The sequence below is a fragment of the Gopherus flavomarginatus genome, chromosome 3, assembly GCF_025201925.1.
Source record: "Gopherus flavomarginatus isolate rGopFla2 chromosome 3, rGopFla2.mat.asm, whole genome shotgun sequence".
Taxonomy (NCBI): Eukaryota; Metazoa; Chordata; order Testudines; family Testudinidae; genus Gopherus; species Gopherus flavomarginatus.
Window position 1 is genome coordinate 269,439,950 of NC_066619.1, and position 22,725 is coordinate 269,462,674.

The window sequence follows — 22,725 nt, forward strand, 5'->3', positions numbered from 1 at the left end:
GGCGCGCGGCGCCAGCTCTAGGACGAGCCCACGAGGGCACTCATGGGGGGGAGAGAAACATGCCCCCCAGTACGAGGACATGTGCCAGTTCCGAACCTCCGCTGATAGGGATGGACCATTTCCCGGGCTGAACGGGTGTGGGGGGGGGCTCTCCCGGCGTGAGACAGCAGGTTCTTTCTCCTCCCAAGCTCGCGCCCCTCTCCTCGATGGTCGGGCCCTGGCCGCCCGCGCATGCGCTCTAACACGAGGCGGGCGGGGTGCGTGCGTCGCGCGGGAGCGCAGCTTCCCGGTCAGTCTGGGCGGGCGGGAGGCGCGAGCGGAGTGACTTGAGGCGGCTGCGACAGCGACCCGCTGCCCCTCACCGCACATTCCGGCCGTGGTACCGGCGCTGCTCCCCTCTGCTCCCACCTAGCCGTGGGCTCGAGCCTCCCGCGCGCCATGTCCTTCCGCCAGAGGAGCCCCCACGGCTGCGGCGGCAGCGAGAGCAGGTGGGCGGTGGGGGGGACAGGTGTCTCCGGTCCGGCCGCCGCCCGCGGGGTGCTGGGGCGGTGGCAGCAGCGTCGCGGTGGGGGAGGGAAAGAGGGAGCCGAGTGTCCCCAGATCGGCGGGGAAGCGCGGCCGAGGGACCCCGAGCCCGCCCGCCTCCGTTTTCCGGGGGAGTCCCTGGGCTGGTCCACAGACGGGGCCTGGTGTGAATCCTCCCGCGAACCCTGGCAGCTGAGGGCGCACAGGGCCGGGGCACTTCCTCGGGCTGGTGAAAGCGCCACCCGGAGTCGGGGCGAGTGTCCTGGAGCTCGGTTGAGGTGAAGGAAGCGTCGCGCAGGGGGCGAAGAAACACCTGGTCTTGCCGTGGGCTCCCACTGCGGGAAAAGAGGGGGAGGGGATGCAGACTGGAAAGAGAACACCCAGGTTTTTATCTCCCGTCCAGGAAGACAGTATTTTCTGTGCAGATTCTGGCTGAGAACTTGAAGCCCTTTTAGGGGCAAAGAGAGAACTGCTGGGTGTTGCTTTCAAGGTAAAAGTGGTGCCCGTATGCTTATTATTGCAACCTTTGTTGCATTGTGGCTGTAAAAGGGTACTACAAAGCCAGCATGTAAGTTTCACTTTTTAAAGACTGACCTATTTCCCAGCAGCCCACAACACCCGGCTCGTTGGTCTCAAGGAAGGAAACGTGGAGCAGATGGGAAATGCAGAAAACAGAATGATTCACATTCATCCGTTTTTGATGATGAAAACAAGTATGGACCTTCTGACAACAGGTTGGATAGGTATGTTTAATAAAGGGTTTGTCCATAGTGTATGCAGCTGAAACAGGCCTGTGTTTCTCCTGCATGAGAAACGGTGAAACTGACCAGTATATTTTAACTTTCCAACCCTCCTGTGATATATCACTATGTAGTAACGTTGGGGGGCAGAGAGACAGGGATTAAAGTACCAGTAGGGTGTGAAAACAAAGGGATGGGAAAACATTGCTTGGTGACTTCATACCTTTTTATCTTCCTGTGATGAATAAAAGCTGGGTTGTCCTTTTCTGCCCTGTTTTTTGTTTTTTTGTTAACGGCACCCCTCCTTCCCGGAAGGCCTGAATCTACTCAGCTTGCTGATAATTTAGCTTTGTGAGTCTGGGCATCATGTGACCTTATGGTTGAGATGAGTGAGCAGAGAAGAGGGACTTGGGGGAGTGACATGCATTAAAGCTCAGGGGAGCTGTTCCCAGGACTGGATGCTTTAGGGCTACTGCAGGAGCAGGGAAGCAGTGTGGATGGCTTTCCAAGGAGCTGCTTTAGCTTTGGGAGGATACGTGAAGGAGATCAACTTGAGGTCATACATTGTTCTCTGTTCATGCTGCTACTTTGTGCCCTGATCCACCAAGATGGGAAACATCGGTTGAGCAGCAAAATAGGTCTGATAAGTAGGAACATTGGGATAAAATTAGAAAAGGTAAATTTGAGCTGAATATTGGAAAACATGTCCTCATGATGAGGAATGTTAGGTTTTACGACAGTCAAAAGGGAGATTATGGCTTTATTGATTAAAATGCTTAAGATTGCTCTGGACAGAGCATGGGGCAACATACTATAATGCCATAGATCCAAAGTTTTATATTGTGATGCAGTTCTGTGACTTCTGCGGCAGCTCTAGAGCTTGGTTACATGAAAAAGCAAGTGTTAAGTAAACAATTTGGGAAGAATGCACTTTGCTGATATTACCTTTCTGTGACAGTTAAATTACATCCTCCTTTCTTTATTTTTTTGTAATCTGTGTAGTTGAATCAGCACAGTCAATTAAAGAATGCTCTAATGGAGAGAGGAAAATTGTTCTCCTTAACCTCTGAGGATAGGACAAGAAGCATTGGGCTTAAATTACAAAAAGGGCAGTTAAGGTTGGACTTCAGAAAAAACTTCCTAACTGTCAGGATGGTTAAGCACCGGAATAAATTGCCTAGGGAGGTTATGGAATCTCTATTGTTGGAGATTTTTAAGAGCAGGTTAGACCAGGGGGTGGCCAAACTGTGGCTCCAGAGCCATATGCGGTTCCTTATATAGGCACTGACTCCGGGGCTGGAGCTACAGGCGCCAAGTATGCCACAGGGTGCTCACTGCTCAACCCCTGGCTCTGCCACGGGCTCTGCCCCCGCTTCACCTCTTCCCACCCTCTCCCCTGAGCCTGCCATGCCCTTGCTTCTCCCCAAGAGCCTTCTGCATGCCACAAAACAGCTGATCGGGGGGTGCGGGGAGGGAGAGGAAGGTACTGATTGATGGGGCTGCTGGTGGGCAGGAGGCTGTTGGAGGGGAGCTGATGGGGGCCTACTGACGTATTACTGTGGCTCTTTGACAATGTACGTTAGTAAATTTTGGCTCCTCAGGCTCAGGTTGGTCACCCCTGGGTTAGACAGACACCTCTCAGGGATAGTCTTGATCAGGGGTCTCAAACATGCTGCCCACGAGGTTATTTTCTGTGGTCTGCGCGCTCCTCACCTTCCCCTCACATTTACCTAGAGTGGCTCTGGCCCAACGCACACCAGGGGCAGGGCAGGCTCCCTGCCTGCCTGCCTTGCCCCCATGCCGCTCTGGGAAGTGGACAGAACCTGGGGAAGGAGAGGCGAGGCTCAAGGGTGTTTGTTGATGTTGCTTCAGGCACCACCCCCAGCAGCTCTCATTATCTGTGGTTTCTCGTTCCTGGCCAATGGGAGATGCTGGGGGTGGTGCTTGAAACAGCGCCATATGCCCCTATGCCCCTGCTCCGCCATGTTCCAGCAGCTTCCCAGAGCAGCACGGGGGCAGGGCAGGCAAGCAGGGAGCCTGCCCTGCCCCTGGTGCGTGCTGGGCCAGAGCCTGCCCCCAAAACCCTTTCCACATTCGAACCCCTTGCCCTGAGCCCCTTGCCACACCCTGCACCCAGACCCCCCTGCCAAACCCCTCCTGCACCCCAACCCACGGCCCTGAGCCCCCTGCTGCACCCAAACCCCGCCATACCTGCACCCTGACACGAGCCCTCTGCTGCACCCCTCACCCCTCCTGCACCCTAACCCCCTTCCCTGAGCCGCCTGCTGCACCTCTTCTGCACCCCAACCCACTGCCTTGAGCCCCTGCCACATCCCTCATCCCTCCTGCACCCCAACTCCCTGCCCTGAGCTCCTGCCACACCCCTCCTGCACCCCCTGGGGGCAGAGTTGGGGTGGGGATTTCGGGGATGGGGTTGGAATGAGGGCGGGGAAGGAGTTGGAAGAGGTAGGGCTTCATGGAAGGGTTGAAGTGGGGGCGGGGCCGAGGGCGGTAGGGGGGGGAGGTGTCAGTAATGCGGCCCTTGGGCCAATGTACTAGTCCTCATGTGGCCCTTGTGGTCATTTGAGTTTGAGATCCCTTGTCTAGATAATTAGTTCTGCTGTGAGTGCAGGGGACTGGACTGGATGACCTCTTGAGGTCCCTTCCAGTCCTACGATTCTGTGATTAAAAATATAAATTCAACATGCATGATACGTATACCAATCATAGCTGTATTGGTATGAATTGAGATGCTTGGAAAAGCCCCTGGAAAGATTAGAAAAGTCCTGAAACCACTTCTGTAGGTCACAGAGAAGTACTCTGCAGACTGCCAATTGTTTGCCGATAGGTCCCTGTGAAAATTGTGATTTCACATACTGCATGGGAATTGTGTAATGAGCCCATTTTTTCCAACTGCTGGATGGTGGAAACAGGCATCCCTGCTTTGTCCTCCCCACTGAGGACACATCTGTTGGTGGAGAGATTAGTGGGGCAGTCCCCTGGAGAGGGTCAGGGAAGTGGCAGACTGGTCCTATTCTAGAGGGTCTTTCACCAATGGCCAACATCCAGGCTGCTGCTGCTGCAGCTTGCTGGCTAGCAGGGATGGGGGTGGGGGGGGGGGGAGCACTGACAAGGTAGTCATTAGGAGTCCTGATCTAGCCCACTCCACAGTGACCCACGCAGGTCCAGGAGAGACACCACAATGCTGTCTGGTGAGGAACTGAGTGGGTCCACACACCCCACCATAGCCAGCATAGTGGCCACTATTGCTTGGGACACAAGCAGGTGTGTGAGGGTCCCCTACCCCAGTGGGGTTATCAGGGTGGGGAGGTGGATCCCAGTCTCTTCTCCTCATTAACTAAACCTGGACCTGCTGTGAATTTAAAAAAAAAAAAAATTGTGACCCTCCCCCACCCCGCCCCCAACCACCACCACCTCCCTGGGGCCACAGTGAGAACTAGTGCTCTAAGAAGCAGTCTTGCATCAGCAGAGTGATGAACTAGATTGCCCGAAAGGACTTTTCCCATCTCTGATTTTTTCCATAGCCCAGTCCTGGAGTCTTGAGCACAATTTTGGACACCATATTAGAGGAAAGATAGACTATTCAGCCTCCTAGTTGCAGTAACTGAAAAAGAAATCCAGAAATATGCTGAACAGAATTCAGGCAAAATGTCAAATCTGCTGCTTGTAGTGCAGAGGTGGGCAAACTACAGCCCAGGGGCTTCATCCGGCCCTTCAGACATTTTAATTCAGCCCTCGAGCTCCAACTGGGGAGCAGGGTCCGGGGTGTGCCACCTCCAGCAGGGGCCTGGGTCAGGGGCTTGCCCCACTCTGCGCTTCCAAGCGCTCCGCGCAGCTCCAGGAAGCAGCAGCATGTCCCCACTCCGCCTCCTACACGCAGGGGCAGCTAAGGGGCTCTGCACACTGTCCCCTCAGCTCCCATTGGCCGGCAACCATGGTCAGTGGGAGCTGCAGGAGCAGTGCCTGCAGACAGGGCAGCGCAGATAGCCACCTGGGCATGCCTCTGCATAGGAACCGGAGAGAGGACATGGCACTGCTTCCGGGAGCTGTTTGAGATAAGCACCGCCCAGAGCCTGCACCTCTGGCTCCCTCCTGTGCACCAACCCTGATCCCCCTCCTGCCCTCCGAACCCCTTGGTACCAGCCCAGAGCTCCCTCCTGCACCCTTAACCCCTCATCCCCAGAACCCGCACCCCCAGCCAAAGCCTGTACACCCCTCCTGCACCCCAAACCCCAATTTAATGGGTATTCATGGTCCGCCATATAATTTCCCAGACCCAGATGTGGCCCTCAGGCCAAAAAGTTTGCCCACCCCTGTTTTGTGGCTTTTAGTGTAATATAAAGCATGCTATTTTTTCCCTTTGCTACTGTACAATCTGTGGTTTTTGTTTAACTGAAGAGGCCAGCATTATAAATGAGAAGCTATGCTACTGAAATGTTTGTAATATTTTGAAAACTGAACTGTCATTGAGTTCAGTGTGTGTGTCCCACTTCCATTTCAAGGCGTCAGAATGTGCTCCATTTACAAGGAAGTCGTTTCTTCCCATGTGACCCTGCAAACGCAGTTTAGCAGCTGAAAGTCAAGCTTTGTTTATGGCTTGTCTGTTGTTGGCAGGACAGATTCTCTCACTTGTGCATTTCCCTTGCCTTAAATTACACTTGCATGGTCCTGGGTTATCAGTTCTGCAATTTGTTGATGCAAGAAACCTAACAGAATACAGATCATTCTCCCATAACTGTGTTATACTGTCTAGAGTGACTCTCAACAGTGAGTGTCTACCTCAAGGCAGACACCTGGTTCACTGTACCAGTCTTACCATGGAGTCAGTCGTAGCCTCTCCAGTCTATCATGCCACCCAGACCAAAAACCACACCAGATCAGGTTTCTCCCAGTCCCAAGAGCCCACTTGTATGAGATCTGTTGATACTCCAAAGACGATGCTGGCAGCCAGTTCTATAGTAAACTAACTACAGGTTTATTAGCTAAGAAGAAAGAGTTATTGAGAGGTTAAAGCGGATAAAATATAGTAACAGGTAAATCACAGTTTGTAACTCCAGTAGTGACAAAGATGTAATAAACTTCCAGTTTCCCAAAAGCCTTTCAGGGCTACCTAGATTAATTCTGGGGATCTCCCTCTTTTTGTTCAGTTATTCTGCCTTGTTAGAATCCAGACAGTCCAGAGATGATGGATCATCAATCCATATTTATAGCTCCTTTACACAAAAGCATGCTGACTATGTCTACTCACGTGGGCTTTTCCCTTTAAGACAATGTGTGAGGAATGCACATAGACATTTGACCTCCCACCATATGCATAATGGCCACTCACTTTGAAATAAGCATTTTCTGTTGAAGTCGGTAAGTCCTTCATTAGCATTTCACAAGATTTCCTTGATGGGTAATTTAGTTATCAGGGTATTTACTGTGTAAATGTTTCCTATTACATTATGACAGGAATAGATAAATGAAAACAGTGCCAGTAACATTCCACTAGTTTTCATGGAGTTTAAAAATCTGAATACATGCTTATATATCTAACCATTACTTCGATGTACACAAGTGAATTGACCTGAATACGCTGTAGCATAACCAGGCCACCAGCGTCACAAGCTCTGCAATAGTAACTAGTCTGAAACTTTGTAGACTTTTTTATTAGTGCATGTAGATATGATTGGATACACATAAGGAATACATTAAGTAAGCAGTTCTATTGAAAATACTTTAAATAGCTATCAAATTAGAGATTAATTAGGTGTGGGAATTGGGATAACATTCCAGTTTTCATGCAGAGATTTTGTTTTTCAGTTTTACAACACCAGAAGGTCCTGGGCCCTTTTCAAGATGTTCAGACTGGGGATCTGTAGTTGAAGAAGATGAAATGAGGACCAATGTTAATAAAGAAATTGCAAGGTACCGTAGGTTATATATGATTAGTGTTGCAAAAAAGACCTCTTCTTGTAGAGTCTTAGCTGCTTTTTTACCTTCAGTATTATAGCAGTACAATAATGAAATGTCCCTACGTATGACAACCATAAGAGATAAGTTCTGATTTCTGTTCCCAGGCCAGCTTAGACTTAGAAATACTGTAAAAGTGATGTAGTCCTTTGGAAGGAGGTGGCCAACATCACTGAACTACCAATAGTCTAGCAGGTTCAGGATTGTCTTCCTGTGAGATTGACTATCTTTGAATGTCATCCCATCAACTACTCATCTGTTTTCCTGATAATTACTGTGATAAGACGTTAGGTGGAGTTTTGAAAGATGAATCTTCAGATTCCAAAAGAGAGATGAAAGACCCATTTCCATGGTCGAAAAAATGCTTACCGTGCACCTATGATGTTGAACTTCAAAGATGATTAAGATCAGAAGTAACCCATCATCATCATCTAGTCTGACCTGCACATTGAAGGCCACAGAGCCTCACCCACTCCTGAATTAGACCTCTAACCTCTGGTTGAGTTACTGAAGTCCTCAAATTATGATTTAAAGACTTCAAGTTACAGAGATGCACCATTTACACTACTTTAAACCTGCAACTGACCCATGCTGCAGAGGATGGCAGGGACCCTGGGATTTTTTGCCTGTCTGACCTGGTGAAAATTCTTTCCCAACCCCAAATATGGCGATCAGTTAGACCCTGAGCATGAGGGCAAGACCAACCAGCCAGCCAAAGTTGCAGTGAAGGTGAACATTAATAGAAGTTATATTAATTATTCAGTGGAAACAATTTATGAAAGTAACATACATTTTTCTTATATTTTAAACAAATATTTATACTGAATAAACTCTCGTTTCTAGATACAAAAGAAAGCTCTTGATAAATGAATTTGCAAGAGAAAGGAAGTCCTCTTCTGGAAGGTAAGTGTAAATTCATCTCTGGAGGTCAATGGAAAAATATCCTGCAATAGTTACTTTTAAACTCCTTGTATGTCCATGATTTCCTTGTTGTAAATAATCAATTTGAAGTAATTTGTTTTAACAAGTTCACCTTGTAACATGCTAATTCAACAAAATCCTGAACAGCCATTTTAGAAATAAACTGAATTGGTGCAGCAGGTCTAAGAATTGCTGTAACTGTGGGGGCTTCTGTGTTCTGGTGCTCACAAGAATATAATGCAATTCAAATCTCTCTTTTCTCTAGTTCTGATTCAAAGGAATCCACTGTAACAGTAGAACTTGAGACAGATGAAGTGGTTCTGATGAGAAGGCAAAAACAGATAAATTATGGAAAAAACACAATTGCATATGACAGATACATTAAAGAAGTTCCAAGGTAAGTTTTGTTAGTGTATTATAAATATGTAAACATTGTGCATGTCTGGTTCTTCACATTTGGTTACTTATTAAATTTGTTTATAGACCAAACTTCCTGGGGTGAAGGAGAGAGAAACCTGAGCTGCACAATAATCAAGCAGCTTAACTATCTGAAATACCTGCCTGGGTTTAAAACCAACCCAAAATATTCTGAGAATGGGATTTAATAGACTTCCAGTGTTAGACAAATTCAGTCACTTTAAAGATTATTTGAAAAGCTGTAGTGGAATTTTCATGATAATTTTCTGAATAAATAGGTGTCATCGAGTACCAGGGGTCCATCCTAGAACTCCAAATAAATTTAAGAAGTATAGCCGTAGGTCCTGGGACCAGCAGATCAGACTGTGGAAGGTTGCTTTGCATTCTTGGGACCCTCCTGCTGAAGAAGGAAGTGACTTACAAGCAATGTATGTATCGATCAAGCAATTTTTCTTCTAATATATTACAGTTCCTTCAGAAAATATGACTATGCTATGATGTGATTCATCTGAACATTTTAATTTATTCATCTACAGCTTTTCAAAGTGATTAAATCAGTATTAAATGTTCACACCATATAAACACTTTTCTGTTTATAGCTAAGTTCCAGTTCAGTTCATCTTCAGTCAGACTATGTAAGGCTCACCTGACTCTCCATATTTAGCAAGCCTCTGGCATCCACGTGTATTGTCACCAAGGATAACTTCTGTTCCAAGTCCTTCAGGCTGCCTTTTGCCAGATTTGAATGCTATATCTTTGTAAACCCAAGAAGCTACTACTAAGGACTTGAAGGCTCTGCCTGCCAGAACCTAAAGCCCATTCTAGTCAATAGATTAACCAAGCCCCACTGTCACCATTATTTCATATCTGAAGCACTGTTCTAGCACAACACAAATTGGCAGACACTATTAGATCTATCTTATGTTCAGAATGGTATAAATCAGCAATACTTGCGGCTCAGGAGCCTCCATTTGAGTGGCTCTTTGCAGCACATGATATTAAAACGTGATTTTAATTATTAATCAATCAGGGGGCTTTTACTATGTTGTTAACCAATTGTCGTTGATAGGCCAGTCAGTTAATCACAGTTAATTCACACGATTAACTAAAAAAAAAAAATTAATTACAGTTTTAATCAGTTAATACATACCAATTGTACTATATATACTCGTTCATTATCCTATTTGTTTATAAGCTGACCCCCAAAATGGATAGGTAAAAATAGCGAAGACTGTATGACCCTTACATAAGCCGACCCTATATTTCAGGGGTTGGAAAACTTTGGCTCCCGGCCCATCAGGGTAAGCTGCTGGCCGGTTGGGACGTTTTATTTACCTGGAGCATTCACGGGCATGGAGCCCCTCAGCTCCCTGTGACAGCGGTTTGCCGTTGCCAACCAGTGGGAGCTGTGGGAAGTGGTGCCACTTCCCACAGCTCCCATTGGCTGGGAATGGCGAAAAGCGGCCACAGGGAGCTGAGGGGCTCCATGCCTGCTGACACTCCAAGGAAACAAAATGACGACAACGTATTAGATACTCAATTCAGTGATTCCCTAGAGTTTAAAATCGTCAAATTTTGGGTTAGACCTATTTATAAGCCAATCTTCTTTCATGCGTCACTCTTTACCAATAATATTCAGCTTATGAACGAGTATATACGGTAATTTACATTTTCAAATATATTGATTTCTATTACAACACAAAATACAAAGTGTACAGTGCTCACTTTATTTTTTGTTACAAATATTTGCACTGCAAAGGTTTTTTCAATTCACCACATAAAAAGTACCGTAGTGCACCTTACAAATGTAGATTTGTGTTTTGTTACATAACTGTTTTTGTTTTTGAATGCAATGTAAAACTTTAGAGCATACAAGTCCATTCAGCCAATCGCTAAGACAAACAAGTTTGTTTATATTTACAGGAGATAATACTGCCCCCTTCTTATTTACGTCACCTGAAAGTGAAAACAGGCATTGGCACGGCACTTTGGTAGATGGCTTTGCAAGGTATTTATGTGCCAGATATGCTAAATATTTGTATGTCCCTTCATGCTTTGGTCACCATTCCAGAGGACATGTATCCATGATGATGACGAGTTATGCTCGATAATGATCCAAAGCAGTGCGGAGTGACCCATGTTAATTTTCATCATTTGTGTTAAATGCTGCCAACAGAAGGTTGACTTTCTCTTGGTTCGGGTTCTGCAGTTTCCATAGAGTGTTGCTCTTTTAAGACTTCTGACAGCACGTTCCACATCTTATTCCTCTTAGATTTTGGAATGCACTTCAGATTCTTAAACCATGGGTTGAGTGCTGTATCTATCTTTAGAAATCTCACATTGGTACTTTTCTTGGCGTTTTGTCAAATCTGCAGTGAAAGTGTTCTTAAATCAAACAGCATGGGCTGGGTCATGGTCTGAGACTGCTATAACATATGCTGTAACAAGTATGTGGCAGAATGCGGGTAAAACACAGGGCAGGTGACATACAATCTCCCCCAAGGAGCTGAGTCACAAATTTTAATTAATGCATTTATTTTTTTAACAAGTGGCGTGAGGATGGAAGCATGTCTTCTGGAATGGTGGCCGAAGCATGGAGGGGCATATAAATGTTTAGCATATCTGGCACATAAATATCTTGCAATGCTGGCTACAAAAGTGCCGTGCCAGTGCCTTTTCTCACTTTCAGGTGACATTGTAAATAAGCGGGCATCATTATCTCCTGTAAATGTAAACAAACTTGTTTGTCTTAGCAATTGGCTGAACAAGAAGTAGGACTGAGTGGACTCATAGGCTCTAAAGTTTTACATTGTTTTGTTTTTAAGTGCAGGTATGCAACAAAAATCTACATTTAAAAGTTGCATTTTCACAATAAAGAGATTTCACCACATACAAGTACTGTAGTGCATTGAAAAATACTATTTTTTTATGGTGCAAATATTTAAAAAAAAAATAGTGAGCATTGTACACTTTGTATTCTGTGTTGTGATTGAAATCAATATATTTGAAAATGTAGGAAAACATCCACAAATATTTATAATTTTAAGTGGCATTCTATTATTTTAGTGCAATTAAAAAGTTTTAATTGCAATTAACAATTTTTTTAATCGTTTGACAGCCCTAGTAGTTGATAAAAAATACTTGGTCAGTCATTTTGCAGTCATTTATATTATATTATATTAATAAAAAAAATTCACTCTTCACTCTACTGGCTGTATTGGGTAATGTTGATGCCTAATGTTGATGCCTAATGCTGAATCACTGAAGTCTGAGTATCACTGATATGGATAACACAGAACAGTGTAGGCACTAATTCTCTGTTTTGCCATGGCATTACCCCCCATTCCCTCCCCTAAAAAAAGTTATGCCTCCAAATTAGCGACCTCTTAGTACAATGTTTTTGCCTTTCGGTCTCCAGGATGTACCAAATCCTGTGACTGCAGGGTTGTGGAAACAGTGATGACGATCCCTCGCTCTGCATGTTTTGCTGCTTAAGAGCTTTTTGACAGGAACAGCCTACTTCCCCTTACAACTGAAAGGGGAATTATCTGATATTGGCATTGGTGAGAAGATAATTTTCTGAAACAGACAAAATGGACATGGCCCCATGTGATATAAATTTAAGTAAAAATGCAGCTTCGAAAGAATCAAGATTAATCTGTCATTCTGACCTTCATTTGTAAAGTAGTTTTAGTGTGGGGAAATGAGCATAACCATGTTTAAAGTTGAAAGCCATGACTTTCGACTGAGCTGCACTGGACCTCTCTTCATAGATTTCAGGAGAAGTAGGTAATGTTTTTAATGTGTGTTTGAGTGGAACTGAATTTTACCAAGTTTCTAAAACAGTGTGTTTTAACCCCTTTATCCTGTGGCACAAAATTCAGCTACACTTCGTTTCTATCACAGAAGAGTCCACTTGGCTCTCTTCCCACTAAATTGGTCTTCCATAATGCTCGGTTCTTCACAAGTATCAATATTGCTATCTTTGACAATTGCATTGCTCTTCAGTCCCAAGAATTTAACTTACAACGGAATAAGTGGTAAGGACTTTCTCAGTAGCTTGATTATTGCCTCAGCTGGTCCCAGCAACTCCTCACCAGTGTTCTTGCTGTCCACTGCTAGGGCCTCTTTGCTCTGAGTGGTTCCCCTTGTGCTGTTCTTGACACCATCTCACGTATAGATGACATCCTGCTATCACTTACTCTGATTGCCTCAGACGTAGCAAGAAGACTTTGAAGGCAACACTTAAATGATGCCTAGATTCCTGCTCCTTTGAATCTGTTGGAGATTGGCTGTGTCAGTCAGTAGTCCCGAAGATTATATAACTCACTGTTTTTAGTGGTTTTAGGTGTACTTTGCATGCAGTCTTTTTAGCCATACAGATAGAAGAATAAAACTGTTTAACCCAAGGGACTAGAACACAAAGGCTTATCTTGATGAAATCAGGAAAAGACTGGAGGATATAAAGGGCAAATGTTGTCTTGTTAAGGGCTTGTTACATTGAAGGTCATCACTATTTGGGACAGATTTGTGCTCTTCTGTATTGAGCTGGCTCATTACAATCTAATATTAACTTTGTGGAATTAAACTCCACAGTATCAGTGTGTGTAAGATAAATAGTTGTAGAGATTGGACACAGTACATAAAATGATTAGGACAAAGATGAATGACTTTTGCAAATGTGCAAAACTATACTAATGGGATATCAGTTTAATAATCTTTTGTTTCATCCAGCATAAACAATTTTTCTAAATATTTTAGAACTTGCTATTTCCATCATTTAGTAATATTTGTTTGGTTTGCTCAAGCTGGTGGAAGTAGCAAAGAATGCAGGAAGATGTCTTCGATCCAAACAACTCTGACAATTTATAATTGTTGACTGTTAAAACTTGAAGTGCGGTGTGAGGGACAATACAATTTAAATGAATAAAACCCCTGGAACTCAATTATGGGTTCCCAAAACAATTAATAGTTTCCCAGATCTGGGTTTAAGTGACTTGCTCGGCATCACATAGGAAGACTTGGTGAGGTGGGACTAGATCTGAGCTCTCCCATGGCATCAAAGAGACATTATTAAGGGAACAAGAGCAACTATCCCACTGCGTAGGAAAGATAGGAAGTATGGCAAGAGAACACCCTGGCTAAAGCAGGAGATCTTCAGTGTTCTAAAACTCAAAAAAGAGTCCTACAAAAAGTGGGAACTCGGTCAAATTACAAAGGATGAATATAAACAAATAACACAAGTACGTAGGGACAAAATTAGAAAAGCCCAGGCACAAAACGAGATCAAACTAACTAGGGACAAAAAGGGTAACAAGAAAACATTCTACAAATACATTAGAAGCAAGAGGAAGATCAAGGACTGAGTAGGCACCTTACCCAATGACGGGGGGGAAGGACAATAACAGAAAATGTGGAAATGGCAGACGTCATTACTCACTTCTTTGTTTGTTTTTGATTTTCACCAAGAAGGTTGGTGGCGATTGGACATTCAACATAGTGAATGCCACTGAAAATGAAGTGGGATCAGAGTCTAAAATACGGAAAGAACAAGTCAAAAATTACTTGACAAGTTAGATGCCTTCAAATCACCAGGGCCTGATGAAATGCATCCTAGAATACTCAAGGAGCTGAATGAGGAGATATGAACCAGACATTCCAGAAAACTGGAAAAGGGCAAATATAGTGCCCATCTATAAAAAGGGAAATAAGGACGTCCCCGGGGAATTACAGACCAGTCAGCTTAATTTCTGTTTAACCAGAAAGATAATGGAGCAAATAATTAAGAAATCAGTTTGCAAACACCTAAAAGATAATGAGTTGATGCTTAAGTAACAGCATGAATTTGTCAAGAACAAATTGTCAACCCAAACTGATAACTTTATTTGACAGGGTAGCAAGCCTTGTGGATAGGGGGAAGCAATAGATATGGTATATCTTGACTTTAGTATGGCTTTTGATACTGTCTCACATGACCTTCTCATAAACAAACTAGGGAAATACAACCTAGATGGAGCTACTGTAAGGTGGGTGCATAACTGGTTGGAAAATCATTCCCAGAGAGTAGTTATCAGTGGTTCAGTCATGCTGGAAGGGCATAAGTGGGGTCCCATAGGGATCGTTTCTGGTCAATATCTTCATCAGTGATTTAGATTATAGCATAGAGAGTACACTTATAAAGTTTGTGGGTGATACCAAGCTGGGAGGGGTTACAAGTGCTTTGGAGGATAGGATTAAAATTCAAAATGATCTGCACAAACTGGAGAAATGATCTGAAGTAAAGAGAATGAAATTTAATAAGGACAAATGCAAAATACTCCACTTAGGAAGGAACAATCAGCTGCACACATACAAAATGGGAAATGACTACCTAGGAAGGAGCACTGCGAAAAGGGATCTGGGGGTCATAGTGGACCACAAGCTAAATATGAGTCAACAGTGTAACACTGTTGCAAAAAAAAGTAAACCTCATTCTTGGATATGTTAACAGGTGCATTGTAAGCAAGACATGAGAAGTAATTCTTCCACTCTACTCTGCGCTGATTAGGCCTCAGCTGGAGTATTGTGTCCAGTTCTGAGCTCCACGTTTCAGGAAAGATGTGGACAAATTGGAGAGAGTCCAGAGAAGAGCAGCAAAAATTATTAAAGGGTTAGAAAACATGACCTATGAGGGAAGATTAAACAAACCCAATTTTTTCAGTCTAGAGAAGACTGAGAGGGGACATAAGTTTTCAAGTACATAAAAGGTTGTTACAAGGAGGATGGAGAAAAATTGTTGTTCTTAACCTCTGAGGGTAGGACAAGAAGCAGAGGGCTTAAATTGCAGCCAGGGCGATTTAGGTTGGACATTAGGAAAAACTTCCTGACTGTCAGAGTGGTTAAGCACTGGAATAAATTGCCTAGGGAGTCTCCATCATTGGGGATTTTTAAGAGCAGGTTGGACAAACATCTGTCAGGGATGGTCTGATAATACTTAGCCCTGCCTTGAGTGCAGGGGACTGGACTAGATGACCTCTTGAGGTCCCTTCCAGTTCTATGATTCTATTTGTCTGCCTTAATCACAAGGCCATCCTTTTCCCTTCCTGCAATCCCCTGCCTTGTTCTCTATATATGTTCTTACTTCTATAGTGAATGAGGCAGTGATCCTAGAGACAGCCTCATTCACCACACAACCCTGATTAATTCCCTCAGCACCATCCTGTGCACTGTATGAGCCTGAATGCTGTGGAAGAAATAGTATATGATTATGTAATTAAAGAGAGTAGTATGATGTATACACAAGGGGGCTGAATTAAGGATGCCTGTGCAATCTACATTATGGCATTTCCTGACTAAGTGCTTGATTGTATAACAACCCTATCATGTGCAGTTGGTAGGCTTTGAATTCTGAGCCTTTGGTACAGGAGCACAGTGTAAGATACAAGACTGATGATGATTTTCTTCTGCAACCAGCTAATATAATCCCTGGGAGAATGGGCTGCTGGGACCATGTGCTGGGTTTGATGGGGATGCGTTTGTGGTGTGTATGTGTGGGGGGGAGAATCTCTCGTTCCCCAGGAAGAAGTTAAGGATTAAATACATAGTCATTTTTAGCTTTTTTTTTTTTTTTTTTTCCCTTTCAAAACTGATTTATCTGAGCCCAGGAAACATCTGACATTTCCAGAGTATAGTCTCTCCAGAAGTGGGAACCTTAACTTCAAGAAAATTCCAAAGCCTCTTTTTACTTAACTGATGATTTATTTAAGATCAAATTATGAATTTTCTACCCCATGTCTTCATTGTGTGGTAGACATTGAGAGCACGTGGCTTGGAGATTAGAACATCTTCAGTCTGGCAGGTGGGGCACCCTTCTTTAGTAATATCTAGCTCTTGTATCGCACTTTTCTGCAGTTGATCTCAAAATCCTTTATAAAGTAAGTCAGTATCATTGTCTTCATTCCCCAGGGAAAACTAGGGCACGGAGGCAAAGTTACCTGCTTCTGGGTTGGGGGAGGAAAACATCCTGTGCTTTGCTTTTGAAGGCCTTGTCTACATTAGATCTATTTCTCTAAAAGTTCACTGATCAGTAAATTACTACCATGCTGTCTAAACAAGTTCTGAGCAGAACTAGATGACACTAGCTAAAATGCCAGTGGGAAGTCAAAGCTAGCTTTCCTACTGTTTGTAGCAACAATGGGAACATTTAAAAAGCTGCCTACTGAACAAATAAGGGAGTGTCTAAAGATAGCGCCACTCCCCCCCCCCCCCAAAAAAAAAAAAAAAGCGACTGCTATTAGAAGGGAAGGGGGAGGAGAGATCTCTTCATTCACCAACTCCCTGAGCTGAGAGGAACCAGGTTTTTTTGTTGTTGCATCTCCCTGGGAGACCGCTGCAAACTGCTGGAAAAAGTCTTCTCTTCCCAGGTTGCTACAAGTTTCCTCACTAGTTTCTATTCCTGCATATTGAAGACGCTCAGAGTTGATAGTCATCCCCTCACCAATGGGTGAAACCTCTTCTGGCACCCCCACCAAGGCTATACAGGTTCCTAGAAGAACAGCAGCAACTCAACGTGTTAACTGGTAGAATCTTGCTTTGATCTCTTGCTCCAAACATAGTGTGAGCACAGTGGTTGTTTCTAGCATCAGCAAGTGGATTTTTAGATTAAAAGAGCTTTGCTTATCTTTAATGTGACTTTTGTGAGTGAGGCATTTTTTAGTAAGATTCATGTTGTCATTTCAAACAGTTAAACTTACAAAAAATTGACATCTGAATTGAAAAGAGAACACAAGGTTATGAATTCCTAAAGTGATTCACCAAGTTCATTGCAAGCAATGCAGGATTTTTTTATTGCATCTGAGTGTTGTATGCAGTGAGTTCCCTAAGTGACACAGCTGTTGGAGTTGCACCACTTCCTTAAACTGTACCATAGTTTAGTAGACTGCACTATTGGGAGATTTTAACTTGCTCTAAATCTCTGAATTGTTTTAATTTTATAGCACTCCTGTTGATCTTGGTGAGATGGAGACAGAATCCATAGGAAGTAATTCTACTGAATCTCAAGCCAGCTCTCAAGACAATTATGTAAGTAATATTTTGCCATAATTATTCAACTAAACTATATTTCAAATTAATAATTAGGGCTGTCATATGATTTAAATCACAATCACAAGATAAAGTTGTGATTCATCAGTTTTAATCACCCTGTTAAACAATAATAGAACACTAATATAAATTTATTATAAATATTTTTGGATGTTTTTCTACATTTTCAAATATTGATTTCAATTAGAACACAAAATAAAAGTGTACAGTGCTCACTTTATATTTTTATGACAAATATTCTCACTATAATAAAGATAAAAGAAATAGTATTTTCAGTTCCCCTAAGTAGTCTAAAATATTGTGACCTCTTGAGCAAAAAAACAGCAGTACAAGGTCTAGTGTTCTGTACAGTCTTGCTTCCAAGTCTCTGCTGCTTCTGATATAGTATTGTTTGTATAGCGTTTTAGTATAGCCTTGAGATGGATCCATATACATAGGTGCAACATCACAAGGGCAATCTTTTAAAAGGTGGTGTATGTTCAAGCATTCACTAATACTAAGTTATTGAAATTTGGTATGGATCTGCCTTTAACACATCACATGATACTTTAGTGAAAATAGGACAGTATAATGAAATACAGAAATAATAAAATGAAGATGGAAATATTAAATAGATGAGCTGCACACTGACCTTAATTTCTTAATCACTAATGTAATTTTCTGTTCTAGGATACCTTTTCTGGCACTCCCACCAAGGTTAGACATGTTGACTATCAGGTGGAAGGCGAATTTGACTTGGAGGCCTGTTTGAACGAGCCACTTAAAGACTTCAGTACCGTGAGCTAAATGGTGCTCTGTGCAGGCTGTTTTAAGGGAAACATTCTTTTAAAAAATCGTGGAATGTTAGCCTGATATTCTCAAACGGGATGTTGTTCCCTACCTGTCAATAGTGCAGAAGCTTAAGCAAGTTAAAGGGCTGTTCCCTAATTTGTGGTCTGTCTACGTATTTTCTGGACCAAATTTGTGTAAAGAATAGAACTTACGTTGAGTAACTTCCTGTTTGACTTCTAATTTATGTATATCAGATGGTTTTACAAGACTGCTTTTTATAATTATTCAGAAGATGGAACTAGTCATAGAAAAAACAGCCAAAGGTAACACAGCTACCCTCCAACATAGTTCTGTAAAACTTCAGGTTGTCATTCATTCTTTAGCTCATTATTGATCTAGACTAGATACTTGAACTACTGATCTAGAAGGAGGGCTCTGTCCTTGTTTCCAGAATCACCCAACCTCTAACTTTCCCTTTGATTTCCCTTAATTGGCAAAGATATTTGTGTAAGTGCTTTTTCCACATTGCAAGGTTTTCCTTTTGTCTGATTCATTTAAAGTAAATTCCTTTCATTTGCAAAAGCTTATTCTGTAATGGTGGGAAAGGACACAATGTAAGTTAAATAGGGTTTCAGTATTAAACAAAACAAAACTGAAGTGTGGCAGTGCTGCATTAAGCTGTAGCCTAAATTTGTTACCTGTAAATAGTCATGGATAGACATAACTTATCTAACACTTAGAAAAAATAAACAATATCTCTAGGGAAAGTGATTTATTTGTATTCACTGTTTTTAATGTAAAACTGTTGTAAATGATAACTTTGTACAGACATTCTACTGAAAGCAGTTAATGTTTCTATTGCTTTTGTATGGGACAGTTGCTAAAAATAAAAATACATTCAATATTATGAAATATTTACAAGTCATTTTACAAGAAAAATGTTTTCCTTGTGGAAGTAATAAGAATTAAGTTGCTTGAGCTTTCTTCAGAGTAACAATCTAATGAAGTCTTGGATGCATGCTATGCCTAGGAATAGCATGACAGCTAGATATGCTAGGAAAGGAGATGGTCTAGAGAGCGGAGCATGTGACATGAGTTCCTTTCCTTTCTCTGCCCCGTTATATATGATATTGGGGCAGGGGGAAAGGTGGAGTGTGATTTTTTTTTACCACTCTGTAAAATGGAAATTCCTACTTCACAGGGTATGCTATGAGGGTTGAAGTTTATAAAGTTCTGAGTGGTTTTATTCATAGCCAGCACCAGGCTCTCTTGTCATCATAATGGGTATTCAAGAAGGATCCAAAGAGCAAGGGCTACTAAAATAACACCAAGGGAAAAGAACCCTAAGAGACTGGATATGTTCTACTCTAACATTCCCCAGCTGTGCATTGCCAATGACAAAGTGTGTCTGGCAAAATATGATTATCTGCGCTGGAACAAATTGTCTTAGTTTATGGAAAGAGTTAAAATCCATCATGACAGAGGGGCAGCACACAGCTAAAATATCCATGCAGGTTGCTTGGATGCATTTGATACAGCTGCATGCACCGTGGCCACAACAGTGGCAGTATGAAGATCCTCCTGGCTCCAGTCATCAAGAATACTCAGGGGGGTCCAAACCAAGATTGTGGGTCTTCCATCTTCAGCTGAACAAGGCCCTCTGCTCATTAAAGGACTGTAGAGCTGCTTTACATTCTTTGGGATTGTGCATTCCATCCCCAAAGAGAAAGCAAGCCAGAACTCAAATCTCCTTCAGATAATTTCCCTTTGCTCCATGCTGTTGTAAACAATAGAGATCACTGGAGCCATTGAAGAGAAAGGCAACCCACTGCCTCCTCAGATATGGTGCACCCAATGTCTTCCTATCGATAACAGGTTTCATGTCACAGCTTGGCAGATAGTTTCTACCAGTGTCCCATCCCCACCCCCTACTTTTAGCAATCTTTCTTTTTTTTCCAGGAACACTTACTGGGATTACTATGGACCAACCGGTCTGAGAGGCACTGCATGGACACGATAATCATGGTCCTGTGAGAAGTCCTCATTAAACTGGTGGGGGAAAAAATCACTTCAGTTGTGTAATAGAGTACCCCTCTCTACAATTCTACCTAATAAGACACTGGTAATAGATTCAGGATTGGGGGGAAGCTCATCTAGGTCACCTTCAAAAATATGGCCTATACTCTACTCCAGGGATACACAATCTGAGTGCTGACACAGTGCCACAGCTGTGCATTATGTCTGCAGGTAAAAAGGAGCCAGGTCAGGCTGGCAGGACATTTTGCTCTGGACTTGGTATATTAATCACAGATCGCGCCACTGGCCCTGTATCACCTAGGTGTTGACAAAGCAGCTCACCTCAGTAAATGGTCCTCAGACTATCCCAAATAGTCTGTAAAAGACTTAAGAACATCTTTCACAAGTGGGGATTCCTAAACCTAGAGCTCCTTGTCACAGACTAGAACATGGAATAGCAAGTGTTTTGTTCTAGCTAAAAGGGTCCAGGCCAGGCTTACTATCAGCTGCCTTTCCCACCTGCTGGACATCAGGACTTACAAAGACTATGGTTGGAAGAGACCTCAGAAGATCATCTAGTCCAACTGCCTGCTCAAAGCAGGACTACCCCAACTAAATGATCTCGCCCAGGCTTTGTCAAACCAGGCCTTAAAACATCTACGGATGGAGGTTCCACCACAGAGAGAGCCTAGCTCCATCCTCTTTGGAACCCCCCTCACATAGTTGAAAGCTGCTATCAAATCCCCCCTCTTCTCTGCAGACTAAATAAGCCCAGTTCCCTTTGCCTCTCTTCATAAGTCATGTGCCCCAGCACCCTAATCATTTTTGTTGCTCTCCACTGGACTCTCTCCAATTTGTCCACATCCTTTCTGTAGTGGGGGGCCCAAGACTGGATGCAATACTCCAGATGTGGCCTCACCAGTGCTGAATAGAGAGGAATAATCGCTTCCCTCAATCTGCTGGCAATGCTCCTAATGCAGCCCACTATGGCATTAGCCTTCTTGGCAACAAGGGCACACTGTTGACTCTCCATCCAGCTTCTCATCCATTGTAATCCCCAGGTCCTTTTCTGCAGAACTGCCGCTTAGCCAGTCGGTCCCCAGCCTGTAACAGTGATGGGATTCTTCCATCCTAAGTACAGGATTCCACATGTCCTTGTTGAACCTCATCAGATTTCTTTTGGCCCAATCCTCCAAATTGTCTAGGTCACTCTGGACCCTATCCCTACACTCCAGCATATCTGCCTCTCCCCCCAGATTTGTGTCATCTGTGAACTTGCTGAGGGTGCAATCCATCCCATCAGCCGGATCATTACTAAAGATGTTGAACAAAACCAGCACCAGGACTGACTGTTAGAAAGCTTATTCTTTCACTCTCACACTTCCCTGGTCCTTCTCGCATGAACAGAGCAACAATACCCGAACTCCGAAGGTGCAGACATTCAATGTTTATTGGGGTGAACTTCCAGCAAGCTTAAATTCAAGTTCCTTTTTCCTTATTTTCGAATCCCAACTTACTTCCTGTTTGCCCCTAATTTATATAGTAATATCTTAGCTATACCTTAACTAATCATTCTACTAAAATTTACCTAACCAATCCTAATGTATTGTAACATGATTGGCTAACCAATTATGTCCCACCACCTTAATTAGTTTACACCCAGCAAAATTAATTATACAGCAGACAGAAACAATCAGAACCAGACAGAGACCATGCAAATAAACATACAAAACAATACAGAAGTGAGGATTTCACAATTACATCTATACAGACATAAGGGTTCTCCACCTGTGCCTATTGATAAGTGAGTTCTTACCAGACAGAAAACTATCAAACTAAATTTCCTTATACATGTTTTAGGCTCTTCCCTTTCTCTGGAGGTGATAGATCTGATCACCTTCCTAACAGCTCCAGATTGCCTTATTTCAATATGACTAAACAAGGCCTCAGACTGTCACAGTGAGAGAAGGCTCTTACACAGATAGACAGTGATTTTGATTTTTACTTTTATACTTCTATAACTAGCTAAGTGATAAGAATACACCTACATTCTTAAAGTATAGGCCAGACAGGCTTGAATATCTATATCCTAACACTGACCCCTGGGGCACTCTGCTTGATACTGGCTGCCAATTAGACATACAGCCGTGGATCATTACCCGTTGAGCCCGAATATCTAGCCAGCTTTCTATCCTCCTTACAGTCCATTCATCCAATCTATACTTTTTTAACTTGCTGGCAAGAATACTATGGGAGACTGTATCAAAAGCTTTGCTAA

The 22,725-nt window shown here is 43.2% G+C and overlaps 2 protein-coding genes across 3 annotated transcripts in view; both read left to right on the top strand.

Moving 5' to 3' along the window:
• TMEM129 (transmembrane protein 129, E3 ubiquitin ligase) overlaps positions 1–22,725 on the top strand; it is a 415,719-nt gene that overhangs the window by 23,330 nt on the left and 369,664 nt on the right. The window lies entirely within an intron of this gene.
• SLBP (stem-loop binding protein) lies at positions 282–18,806 on the top strand. 2 transcript variants are annotated; one of them, XM_050948020.1, is made up of 8 exons: positions 282–488; positions 1,131–1,268; positions 7,092–7,196; positions 8,085–8,144; positions 8,428–8,559; positions 8,858–9,007; positions 17,555–17,639; positions 18,330–18,806. In XM_050948020.1, the coding sequence occupies exons 1-8, from the start codon at positions 439–441 to the stop codon at positions 18,444–18,446; spliced, it is 837 nt and encodes a 278-aa protein (XP_050803977.1). In that variant the 5' UTR covers positions 282–438; the 3' UTR covers positions 18,447–18,806. The 2 variants fall into 2 exon arrangements, with proteins under 2 accessions (XP_050803977.1, XP_050803978.1); XM_050948021.1 differs by having other exon boundaries at positions 283–488; positions 1,134–1,268.

Coding starts and splice junctions, on each gene's coding strand:
- SLBP (XM_050948020.1), top strand. CDS start 439: ATGTCCTTCCGCCAGAGGAGCCCCCACGGCTGCGGCGGCAGCGAGAGC. Junction 489..1,130: donor TGCGGCGGCAGCGAGAGCAG/GTGGGCGGTGGG, acceptor CCTATTTCCCAG/CAGCCCACAACACCCGGCTC. Junction 9,008..17,554: donor GGAAGTGACTTACAAGCAAT/GTATGTATCGAT, acceptor TTAATTTTATAG/CACTCCTGTTGATCTTGGTG.